This window comes from Sciurus vulgaris (genome assembly GCF_902686455.1).
Source record: "Sciurus vulgaris genome assembly, chromosome: 13".
Taxonomy (NCBI): Eukaryota; Metazoa; Chordata; class Mammalia; order Rodentia; family Sciuridae; genus Sciurus; species Sciurus vulgaris.
In genome coordinates this window covers 94727446-94740903 of record NC_136474.1, presented here as the reverse complement: position 1 = coordinate 94740903, position 13458 = coordinate 94727446, and the positions used below count along the sequence as shown (strand labels likewise).

General features: G+C 36.7%; 1 protein-coding gene across 4 annotated transcripts in view; it reads left to right on the top strand.

Annotated features, from left to right (window-relative positions):
- The window catches only part of NETO1 (neuropilin and tolloid like 1), a 105992-nt gene extending 92911 nt beyond the window's left edge, over positions 1-13081 (top strand). For 3 of the 4 annotated variants that reach the window (XM_079109263.1, XM_079109261.1, XM_079109264.1), the window contains 4 exons: positions 4772-4885; positions 8918-9473; positions 10420-10494; positions 11342-13081. In XM_079109263.1, coding sequence (XP_078965389.1) covers positions 4772-4885; positions 8918-9473; positions 10420-10480 — 731 coding nt within the window. In that variant the 3' untranslated portion in view covers positions 10481-10494; positions 11342-13081. The remainder of the gene's footprint in view (positions 1-4771; positions 4886-8917; positions 9474-10419; positions 10495-11341) is intronic. The other variant, XM_079109262.1, reaches the window with a different exon arrangement.
- The last annotated feature ends 377 nt before the right edge of the window (positions 13082-13458 follow it).

Here is a 13458-nt window from a genome sequence, read left to right as displayed (position 1 = left end):
AACATTTGGTATTCTTTTCATGAAACTTTCATGAGATTTTCTCCAATCATAAAACTACATGGATGTCTTTATACATATACTTTTAATTATATGTATATATGTGTATATCAAAAATTCTGAAAAGGGCTAAATATGGTGTGATTAAATTCTAGAAATAGCTATTACTCACATTTTGACTTTGCATTTTCTATAAAACTTCTATAAGAGTATAAGAGTTTTTATAGTTTTTCAAAAGTATACCCTTATTTTTCACCCAAGTTTATGTCTTAATAATATCCCAGACTATTCTCTATCTCCTTAAGAATGAAGGATTTTGTCATTATGATTTGGGGACACAAGGGTGATACTACCTAAAGTTTAATTTTTTTTTTCCTTATGTCTATGATGTGGTGAGCAAGTGAAATTAGAATTACTTGGATCAAACATTAAACAAGGTTGGACAGGTTTCTTTGCTGCATGACTTCTCCAAATCCTTCAGTTTGTCGCTGACTCTAAGAAAGATCCAAATCCTATTTCCTGGTCTCACCTTCTTACAATACACTTCTTCCCCTCTGGAGCAAAATGCTGTGCTAAATTTTGTGTTTCCAAAGAACTTGTTATGAAATGTGTGGATAAATAGTCACTGGAGACACTTTAAATCAAAACATTGAAATTACAGTTAAAGTACCTATAAATATAAAATTTGGATGTATGCATTCAATTTCTGAAAATTTTGAACAATTTTGTTACTACAATTGTAACAATATTGGCACTTTCAACCATGCTTCAGTTCTGTGGGATCACTCAACACTTTGAGAAAACTTTGGAGCCAACAAGCCAAAATGCATTCTAAATATGGCTTATTCATGTCTTTCCAAGTGAGACTTGAATATCGGCCTTACAGTTTGATGTTACAGAATGCAAGTTATTTTGATGGTCTTGTCAAACTGTTAACGATGGAATATGAAAAGTAAACATCTTTAGCAGTTAAACCTTGCCGCCACTAAGTAGCATAACCCCATGCTAAAACTTACAATTTTCAAGTCATTTAATAGGCATAAATTCTGTTTCCTGCTCCTCTTTTAGAATCCAGCCATAGTATTTGATGCTGGGCAGGATCATAGCAAAGACATATACCCTCCAGGATATAAAAATAACTAAACCAGCAAATCTTAGTTTCAGGGTCAGCCTGATCATATCTTTGAATTATTCATCCCCATGCCAGGGCCTGTGAATAACATTCCCTACTTTACAAGTTAAGTCACTTAACTATCTATTAAGTCACTTAAATTTTGTATCATCCATCTCCTCAGCAATGTAAAGTTTTATTTTATGTTTGGTAAGTTTCTTAGTACAATAGTTCAACAGTAGCTAACCTTTATCATATTCAGTGTGACAGTATCTGTTTTATGGTGTTCAGAGGCTTATCACATTTAATTCTTATGTTGACTCTTCGGTGAAGATCATCACCATCAGAGAGATATAAATCGGAATTTAAACGTCAGCTTATGCTTGTTCAGTCACATAACTAAGGAGTGCTGGACCCAAAATGAGACATTTTGACTCAGAGCCTCTGACTCACAGCCTGTGTGCAATATTCTCCTCAAACAGTTCACAAATATGCCCATGTGTGCATCTCTGTAGCCACACTGTGATCTGGACATAATGCAGTCACCTGGGTCAGCATCACCTTCCCCCGTTTTGCGGGTGTGGTGACTGAGTCACAGAGCCTTAGCCGGCTCCAGAGCAAGCAGTTTGAAAGGGGCAGTGCTGGGACTGGCAGCCAGGTCCCAGGCATGCCCTCACTGCTCAGCCTAAGAAGCCTGCTTTTGCTCAAGGAAAAAAACCAAAGCATAAGCATTTTCCATGCTTGCAGGATGAGTCTCGGCCTCTGTCCTGTTCTCAGGACTTTCCACCCCAGGCTGAGCTTTATTTAGGTGACAGTGGAAAGGACAGCACCAACAGCACACCATGCACATAGGCCGATCCATGAGGGAGGTGAGGACAGCGAGGGAAGACCCCTTTGGCAGTGTCGTGATGAGCACTTTCTCTTAAGGGTCATTTAAATCAAGAGCAATGGAATCTTACACGTGGGTCATTCCCTTAGCCAACTAGATTATTTCACTGCATTTTAACAAGTCAGTTTCTTTTTCTCTGCTTGTGAAGTGGGGCTGCAGTTTTAGGGTCCCCACAGCAGAGGCTGAAGAGTCCCATGAGACCAATGCTCCTGTGAGCTTGATTTGGTCAGCAGAAAGTACCCTCTGAGTCCTTAAGCAGGAGAGAGATGAGAATCTTGAAGGACCCACTGCCTGTCTATATTCCTCAGAGAAGTATACAGACCATCTCACAATATTCAGACAACAATGTAAAGTTATATTTTTCCTACTTGTAAGGCAAAATTTATTTTTGTTCATAGTCATTGATGTTATAGATCTGATTTTTAGCCATGAAAGGTAATTGCATTTTTGGTGTGTTTGTGTGTGTGAGTATAAGCATATATATATATATATTTTTTTTTTTTGTCATTTGCTCAGCAAATCTGTAAATTAACAAAACTAAAGGAGAAAAGATATGAAACATTACCTAAAATAATGCAAAACAGAGTGATGATGATTTCCAATCAAACTGGCACATCTGCAAAATTATTTAATGCCCCGAAGCATCAGGAATGTGATTTATTGGCATTCCTGGATAATATATTGAATGTCAGTAAACCCACTAATATTTGGTTACTGGTTTCAGTACATTAATCAACAGTTTCACAACTAAGACATAACAGAAACAAGTAAGACCAATATGGATTATTTGAAATTCAAATTTCAGTGCTTGTAACAACTTACTATTGGACTTCACTTAATTCCAGAATATAATATTGCTTAAATTTGTATTTTTAGAAATGTTAAACTAACCCATTCTATTTGATAATTATTATAATAATTTCTAATTCTTTATGGAAGATCAATAAATGTTTTTCTCCCTGTACAGGTATTCTTTAGTTGTTGGATGTCTATACTTCTGAAATCACCATAGTGAATTGTCATGCTTTTTACAAAACCACTTTGCAGTTATTGGACTGCAAACAACTATTTGCAGACAACTCCTTTATACTTTGTGTATAGATTTCGACATCATTTATTATTTTCTCAACAGACCATATCAGTTCTGCAAAAACAATTATGGTTGGCTACAGAAATTCAAATTTAGTTTCGTACCGAAAAGCAGATTTTTGCAGTAATATATTAGATTATTACATTTTACATTGTAACAGGTTTTTATAGTGCTTAACAAGTCACTAACCCAATACAATGCCAGGTATGAGGCTGTTCTTTTCACAATGACTATATTCTCCACTCTTTCATATTTTTTTCCAAGTGACTATGACATATTTTACACCCTTTACCCAGAACTTAAGTCCATCTGTGTGGGGAGGGGCTGGTCCAGAAGCCAGCAGGAGGCACTGTGTCTACGTCCACGGTAACCTTGTCTCTTTTGACTCCTGGGAGTTGAGGCCTTTCCTTTAAGAATTTCTCTAGAAGTGTTAAAATATATCACGTTGCCTTATGCAAAATATTTTCCTGACCATTTTTAATCATCTTTCAAATACACTAAGGAAGCTACATTGTAAAACATATGCAATCATTTTGAAAAATGAAAAAAATATTATGTATGACTGCAGTTTTAAGATAATCTTGATCATTAAAAAATCTTTACTGGGCTGCAGGTACAAATCAGTGTAGAGCACTTGCCTAGCAAGCGTGAGGCCCTGAGTTTGCTCCTCATCACAGCAAAATAAAGCAATAAAATTTTACTGCTCGGTTAACTAATCATCACAAATTGTATATTTGGTATGTGTCATACATTTTTCTAGGATTTCTATCTGTATAAGAATTACAGAACATATTTAAAAATTAAGATTACAACTTGGGGTGTGCAGTGATTAGAGGTGAAAACAAGTTTGTTTTAAAGGATTCTCTGTTTACTATAATCTACAATGCAAAGTTACTGTAGAGATTGTTTTAAACATGCCATTATTCTAATCATGAAAGAAACATTTTCTTAACATTAAAATCATTTTGCCTTACTCGTCCATGTAATTCACATTTTCTTGGAGTTCCAGTTATACCACAAAGTGCTAAATATGCATTGTAATTTGGAGACCATGGTTATTATACACTGTCACTAGAATGTGTAAAATACTTGCATAATGGGCTAATTTTGTCATTATTTTGTGTGTGTATAAAATTTAAATTATTATTTTTTTATGTTGCTCAGGATTAATTTTCTCTTGATTCTGAATATCCATGACTTACTTGGTTTTTTTCTTCCATATGCCTAAGTAACTTTACAGGGATGGATTTATTAATATTTCCTCATTATTATTTGATGCACATTTTTCAAAATATTTTAGGATTGCAATTAAGTGGTTTTGTGGTTAGTGAAACTAACTTTATACGTGTGGAATTCCATTGTAAAGAATAATTCATGCCAGTGGTCAGCATACAGGTTTTGCTCAATTAATGCATGACTTAAAAACAAGCAGGAACCCCTCTGCGTATGGCACTGTTGATGGCAGAGGTCTCATGCCATCTTATTAACCAAGCCCCTCAGAGGAACACACAAGAGACAATGGCCGCTGCAGCCCCACTTCTGAGTAGCACATAACAGATTTTTTTGCCTTGATTTGTTGGCAAATTATCCTTCTGATCTTTTTGTGTTTAGATTTGCAGTGTGAGTTCTTCACGACTGAGCTAAGATACAGCTCTCTTTCTCTGTCTTGTTCTTTCGTTTTTAGCTCCTTGTGAAGGCAACACGTTCTTCTGCCATAGTAACATGTGCATTAACAATACCTTGGTCTGCAACGGACTCCAAAACTGTGTGTATCCTTGGGACGAAAATCACTGTAAAGGTAATGATTGGTCCTGAAATATGTGATATCCCCTTCCTACGAGGTGGGAAGGAAGTTTGTATGCACCCGACTTAAAAGTAGAGCATATGGTAGCTTCTGTGAGTTTCATGTGTTTTATATAACCAATTGTAAGCAATTTTCTTTGCCTTGATTTGAGCTGTATCCAGAGATTTCCTAATTTATGCATGTATGCCGGATGATATTTGATACTGGGGTGGCCATTAGTGACATTTGTTACAGTCTTCAGAGCCACGGAAAGGGTACGGGAGCTCACAGCACAGTGCATTTCCTCCCTAGCGTAACTGCTACCCCTTTAATCCATGGTGACACCTCCCATTTATTCCAGTTTGTCTTTGTTGCCCTTTGAGCTCTAGTGATAAAATATGTTGAAGGAGCACTGGTATTGTCAATTGCTTCCAGCCACCTAAGTCCACTTCAGTCTTGTTACCAGAGTGCGTTTCCTTCTGTCCAATGAAAATAGTAACCAGTGTCCCTGGCCCCATCTCTAGCCTATTCACAAAGATTTCTTATTTAAACAGGGTTCCTTAAACAATTATCAAAGGAAGATAAACAGGCAAACAATTCTATTATGCTTAGAAGTTCCTTAAACAATTATCAAAGGAAGATAAACAGGCAAACAATTCTATTATGCTTAGAAAAGTTCAATGTTATCTATCAAAATACTTTCTGTAAGCCAAAGTGTTGAGTAGCCATTGCTTCATTGAATCATTTAGAATGGCAGGTCCATTAGAAAGAAAGGCCCAGTATCAAGTGCTTTGACGGCGAGGTGCTGGTGATAATTGTCTGATTGTGAGTAGATGAGAAGATAAATATTGTCAGACCTGTCCTCATGCAGCACCAGAGATGAGCAGTAGTCACCATCAGCCTTCTGCCCAAGGTGGGTTTGTGGCCATAACCGTAAGGAGCCTTGGGCCCGAGAGTGGGAAAGACCACACCACTCTCTCCAGAGGAGGACACCTTTCTTTGGATTTATAATTCATTCTCTTGTGACAGGAGAATACACTTCTTATCATTCCAATCCTTTCTAATTGATGAATTCTGTTGTTTTGGGCTTAGCCTACAGTTTTGCCTGAAAGAATGTTCCACGTGCCCTTGAAAGGGATGTGCATTGTTGACTTTGGGGGCTGCGATACTGCTGTGTCTCACAGGCTTAGCACAGAGGTGTCCAAGGCGTCTCTTGTCCTTTTGATTTTCTCCCATGTCTAATCCTCTAAGTATCATGCTCGAACCCTCTGTTCTTCTCTTCAATTCTGTAAAGCTTTTGACGCGTGCATTTTTTAGCTTGGTGGAGGGGTCTGTAGATGTTTGTAACTGTCATGACTCCATGATGGGCTGACCCTTTTCCCACGTAAAATGATGTCCTGTTTAGTGACCATTCTGTCTTAAAATATACTTCACCACTGGTCCAGCCACTCTGCCTTTCACAGGGTTGTATCTCTGCCCTTTTGATCTCAGACCCTGTCTTTGAATATAAAGCATTTTCTCTAAAATGCACTGTTTTTTCTAAAGTGCACTGTTGGTACTTATTTTTTAATCCACTTTAACAATATCTGCCTTTTCCTTTGGTTGTTTAATCTATTCCCATTTCAATACTGTTGGTCTAGTTGGATTTTTATCCACAATTATATTTTTTTCTTTTCCATATGTCTCATGTTTTCTCCTCTTAGATTTTTTATTTTTCTTTTACATAAATTAATATATTCTACAGTCACATTTTAACTTTAAGTAGTTTTTCAAGGTATTCCTGATTTATTTTCTTAGTGGTTGCTGCAGGGTTTATAGTACATACTTAATTTCTCAGGATATATTTCAGATTTATACCAAAAATTCTAGTGAGGTACATGGAAAGTATTCCTGTACAGCTCTATCCTCACTTCTGTTTTTCACATGTTACATCTATATATGTTAAATTCATTGCAATAATTATTAGTGCATATGATTTTATATCTCACTTTGAGAGAAGAAAGGACAGCAGGTATCTGTGAACATAATTTGTTGTACAACTCCTCTGACCTAATACCTCTGAACTCATTTGTTTAACAAACATGTGTATGTGGAAACATACTCATTTGTTTCCACGGGTTCTTATTATCCTCTGGTGTAATCTCCTTACTCCACTAACAGTTGAGTTCCTACCAACCCTGTTTACTATCACCACCAAATATACTACATTTCTGCAAGTTACAGACTCAGCAATACCATTACATGTCCTACAGCCTTGCCTCTTTAAAAAACAATTTGAGGAATGTAGATGAAATATGCAACTGAACTTCCAAAATTATTTACATCATTTCCTTTAATGCTATATAATTTTCCTATTTAAGTCATTGTGTCTAATTTTTTCATGTGGATTTGTTGTTGTCTCAGGTCACATGTTTTTAACTCAAAGAACCTCCATCACTATATTTTTAAGGCAGCTCCTTTAGCATTGCATTGACTTTCTTTCTTTCTTTCTTTCTTTCTTTCTTTCTTTCTTTCTTTCTTTCTTTTTTTTTTTTTTTTTTTTGGTATCAGGGATGGAACTCAGGGGTACTCAACCACCAAGCCACATCCTCAGACCTAGTTTGTATTTTGTTTAGAGACAGGGGCTCCCTGAAGTGCTTAGTGCCTCACATTTGCTGATGCTGACTTTGAACCGGCAATCCTCCTACTTCAGCCTCCCAAGCCATTGGGATTACAGGCCTGTGCCCTGCGCCCAGCTTAGCACTGACATTCTTTTTCATTTTGTTTACCTGGTATGTCTTTATTTCATTTTTTAAAGTACTTGTGCTGCCTGGGTTTTGGTCCACAGTGTTTAGCTGTGGGGAGCCTTGGTTGGTCTGCAGAACTTTATGTATGTCCCCACACCACCTGCTGGCCTCACTGGTGAATCAGGTCGTGGCCCCTTGGGGATCCTTTCCCATGTGACTCTGTCTCCCCTTGCTCATTTCTACATTTGATCTGACCTTTGTGACATTTTCGGCACTATTTTTCTGGGTGTGGTGCTCTTACATTTGTCCTGCTTGGACTGTGTTGAGCCTGGATATGAGATCTCTCATCAAGTTTCTGGAGTTTGCAGACACTTCATGGTGGGGTGTTTTTCTGGTTTCTCTCTCCTCTCCATTGAACCCCTGTCACGTCAGCATGCTTGAGTCCTGGCCACTTTTCTGACACTGTTCATTTTTCTGCATTGTTTCCCCTTCTTCTTTAGAGAGTGTGATTTCCGTTCTGAATAGGGGTTCCGTGTGCCTCTCTGAAGCATCTCTAATGAGAGATGATGATTTGAGGGTGGAAGGAGTTGGTTCAGTGCCACAGGAGCTCCCTGTTCCTAAAGAAATCTAGCAGATCTGTTGAAGGAAATGCATCTCGTTTGTCATATGCCACCAAGATGTTTTGCAGCGTTCGGCTGAACCAGAACTTAAACCATCATTTCTTTGCCATCATTTGGGTCAGTTATGACCACTGAATTTAGGAAAGAGTCCACAGGAGCCTCATGCCACCACCCCAAAATGTCTGTCCTGAATGTGAACTGGATTTTCTTTTGGCATCAGAATATTATTGTTGTTTTAACTTTAGTTGTCCCTGCCAAACATAAATACAGAATGATTCAGATACATTCATACTCCTAGGACGGGAGTTTCGAGGTTCGTTATCACCAAGAGAAGAAAGAATCTAGTTTGGAAAATTATCAGTTCATTCCTCATCGTTATGCTATTTTGAACTTGTACATATTTCTTCCACATATCTATGTACATGTGTGTATGAATATGCATACATAAATGCACACGTGTACACACATGTGGAGATGCGTGGTAATGGGATGGTTATCTGTAGGGCTAGAAGATAGGGCCTTTTAAAAAGTAAGAACTTTTGTTTATTTAAAAGATTTTCTTCCTGCTTTAAGCTTGTGAAAACGCGATGCTCGGCCTATTTGATTTTGAAGTTTTCAACACGTGTTCTGACCATGCTATTAACTTGTGGTGGATTGTCTCTCGTTGTCTGTCTGTTGTCTCCACTCTCTCCTACCTGCAGAGAAGAGGAAAGCCAGCCTGCTGGATCAGCTCACCAACACCAGCGGGACTGTGATTGGCGTGACTTCCTGCATTGTGATCATCCTTATTATCATTTCTGTCATTGTACAGATCAAACAGCCCCGTAAAAAATACGTCCCAAGGAAGTCAGACTTTGACCAGACTGCTTTCCAGGAGGTGTTCGAGCCTCCTCACTATGAGTTGTGCACCCTCAGAGGGACAGGAGCTGCTGCTGACTTTGCAGATGTGGCAGATGACTTTGAGAACTACCACAAACTGCGGAGGTCCTCTTCCAAATGCATTCACGACCATCACTGTGGATCCCAGCTGTCCAGCGCGAAAGGCAGCCGCAGTAACCTCAGCACAAGGGAAGCTTCCATCCTGACGGACATGCCCGCACAGCCCGCCAAGCCCCTCGGCCCGCCCGTGAGCAGAAGGAACATCCTGGTCATGAAACACAACTATTCCCAAGACGCTGACGCCTGTGACATCGACGAGATTGAGGAGGTGCCCACCACGAGCCACAGGCTGTCCAGACACGACAAAGCCGTCCAGCGGTCAGTATCTATTGATTTTTTGATGACACTGTAAGCTGAGGACTGAACCTCTCAGAGTGTGTCAGTCCCCCTGAGTGACGGCTTCAGCCAGGGTCTCAGCAGCTCCCCTCCTGCCTTCCCAGGGCTGCCCATGCTCTGTTGAAACCCCCACATCCAAGATATGTCACGTATGTGAACACACGCGTGTGCACAGACCAAAAATAGAGCATTTCTATACGTGTATTTACTTTTGAGAAAATTCTGACTTTTAATTAGTAACAGATTTATATTGCTGATTCATTTCCACATGGTCACAAAGGTTACCCCCTTTAATATTCGTATATTTTAAGATAAAATGATATCTGGAAACTATTGCCTTACCAAGATGGCTAAATCATCTTGTTGAATAATTTTAATGCAAAAATGATATATTTTGCAATATAATATGTTTATTTTTTTATGAAAAAGAAAACACTCTTTTGCATATATTTCATTATACTTATAATACACACTGCTCACAATAGCATGATATGCTAAAATACTAAACATTTGTGTTTAAATGTATCAATGAGTAGAAATAGTTTATTCATTTTCCTTTATATACATACAATATATACAATATTCTGTGTTTTATTATCAGTCCTAAGAGGAGCAAAAGTTATGAAGACAGAGAACCTAAAATTAGAAAATATTATTTTAAATTCCCACATCCATTCTACTTAAGCCATGTTTTGCATGCTTTCTAGCATTTAGTTTGTTCTATGAATTGACATACTGTCTCCATTCATTATACATTCTCAAAATCTAAAATATTTTAGTTGATTTAATATGTTTTGCATGCTGATGTAAAACAAGCACTTCCAGGGTTTTACAAGCTTTAGAAATGGTTTTCAGTGAATAGCAGTATGCATATATTTACTTCTGTGCAAATATTACTTTGTTGAATGAAATAGCCATAACATTCCAGGTTCTGCCTCATTGGGTCTCTGAGCAAACATGAATCTGAATACAACACAACTAGGGTCTAAAAAGAAAACTCAAGGTAAGCAAAACCCTCAGTTCCTTTCCACTCTGTTGTATTCTGTTTCGTTTTGTTTTGTTGCAATTGTCTTGTAGTTTTTCAGGAATGTGATATTTATTCATTATTTCTTGGGCTATGTGTTTCATGGCATTTCATAATTAGAAGTATAATGGATATCACATAACAGTGCTAATGGAGGAATGATTCTTAGAATATTTAACTTCAAAATGAACCTTGGTTTCTTACCAGCAAGCATGATCCTAAAATGATATTTAAAAGGATGTTGATAATTTTACATATTTTAAGGTAAAGATACTATAAGCAAGGAACTTTCTTTAAAGGAATACCAGAAGAAACCCAAGTTTTACAAAATAAAAAGTCTCATATTTATTTTTATTGAAAACTGGAGTGAATATATAAAACTAGTAACTACTCATATAACTTGGTGATATTCTATTCATAAGCAAAACACTAAATATTTGCTGGTGCACATGACGTTTTTGTACTCTTATTTTTGCATGAATGTGTAGCTCATCTCATCAAAATTAAATGCAGCATGTCATTTCAATTTTGTAAGTTAAAACTTGAATCCTTGATGATGTAAAAGTTCCATTATTGCAAGTCGTCTGTGTGCACATCTATTCTGTCACCAGATATCACAGTGATTGTATCTTTGACACTTGAAGGAGTCTTTATCAATGTCCAGTTAAGTTTGCTAAACTGCTGGTCTCCTTAGAACTCTTCCAGTTTATCCACTATTTCTGAATTAGATGAATGCATTTCCATGCTCTGTACTACCTTGATAAATTCATGTGTTTGCTTGCATTTTTCATTGGGAGAAAATGTTTTAACTGTGTTTTATTTTCAGAAAAGAACTATTTATACAAACATGGGGACTGTGAAAAGAAAATTCTATAGTGAATTGTGAAAAGTGGACCTATTTCTAAATTCATTCCACTGCCTTTATCCAAACTTAAGAATTACAGACATTTGTTATTCCTTCGGCAAGACCTCCCCGCTGCACAATGATATGCTCATTTCGTAATTTGGTTGCTGGCCACCAAGTGCTCCTTAGTTTTTAAATACATTTTGAGATTTACTGGAAACTTGAAGAAGAAATTAGATCCTGATTAAGACGATCCCAACTTTATTTTTATTGTCGGTTTCACTTTTGTTTCTGTGTTGTTTCTGTCTTTGTTCTGTAATTGTACATTGTGTGATGTGTGGAAGACACAACCTTGGACCAACCTTCGGTTACATGTAATTGTTTTCATTATATAGACTTCTTGAGAATAGTGCGTTCCTGAGTGGTTTTGAACATGCTACAGAGGAAAGTGGAAATGTGGACCATGGAAACACCAGCTAGAGGTCTTATGGACTACACGCCTATTGTTTTATTATGATTAAACACAGTAAAAAGTCATGAGTCCAATTACTAGATTGCAATAAGAAATATTTCTTTTTTTTTTTTTTTTTTGTCTATCCTACATTCCCCTATTTTCCTTTTCGTTTTATATCAAAGGGAGATACCAAGTTTCAAAAACAGCTTTTGAAATCAGGTATTTCACCGTTCATATCCTACCATAGAGATGTTTTTGACTAAGCACTTAGCAATATGACTGAATTGACAGTTTGAGAAAATACCCTGCATGTCAGTACTGGATATTTGAGTTGGGAAAATATCCTCTTTATTAGACACATTGTAAAAAGCATGCATTCTCAAATATTGCTGTTACTGTTCCATTTCTTTGTGTCACATGCTTGCTACTTGTAATGTTTTTATATAAAGATATATAAAATGTATAATAATTTCCTAACTTGAGTTAAGAGAAATGTTTTCTTCTGTTACATTGATCAAAACTGACTTACCGGAGGACAGGCTTATTTATATCAGTTCTTTCCACATTTCAGAGCATAAGACATTCTTCTGTATTGAGTTTTACTTGCCCAAATATTTGATTTCTAGAATTTTATGGACTACGTTCTCCTTTTCCAAGAGGAAAGTCATTTTACGCACTTTAAAAGCGTAGGCCCTTCATGCCCTTGAACTGCATCACTGAGTCCTTCTTATCCTCACGCACATAACACTCAAAAGCTAGTGATGAGGATGTGTTTTATACAAATAAAGTCAACCCTATCACGTACTTAAGCACTGCTGAATTGAATGCACATTCTATATTTGATTTAGTCAGTGGAAACTTTTAAAAATATTAAATGCATATTCTTTGGAAATGAGTTTTAAGGACCAGTATGACTATAAATCTGCTTTCAAAATTTTCAAAACTACTTTATTCTCCAGGATGAAAGATTCTGACCTTCAAATAGCAAAGCAATCTGGTCTACACAATTCAGACCTGGCAGCTCAGGCAGCCATCACAAACCACCCAGATAAATCACGTCACATGTCCCTGTTAGGAAGTCCGTTTCACATATGTTTAAAAAAAAAAAAAAAAAAAAAAAACCAAGTAAATGGAAAATATAATAATTTGATAATAGAAGAATCAAAGAATTATGGCAATTCTGAATACTTTGTATTTATTGAAAAATCAACAAAAATAATCACTTCCCTGAATTTGATTAACTGGTGAATAGAAAAATGTATTGAACATGATAAAGATGATTTTTTTATTATTTCACCTATTTTGTTACCCATTATTTGTGATAAAATTTTACCATTTTTTAAAATTTTTCATGGCATTTATTTATTACCATACTTACTTTTATGGCCCTTATTTCAAAGTTGATGCACCAAAGATTATTTTTAAATAAATAACCATATTCTATCTAGTTTTGGATCTTCAGGACTCTTCATAAGTCCTCTTCTGCTTTGAGTGACTAATCTTAACACTATGATATACATGTCTAGACTTTTTATTTATAACAGCAATGAAAACAGGAAAATAAATTAGGTGAACAATTTACCATTTGCTCATTCTAGAGCTGTTCATAGGATGACGGTTCCCTCCAGTTCTTTTTAAATGTGCA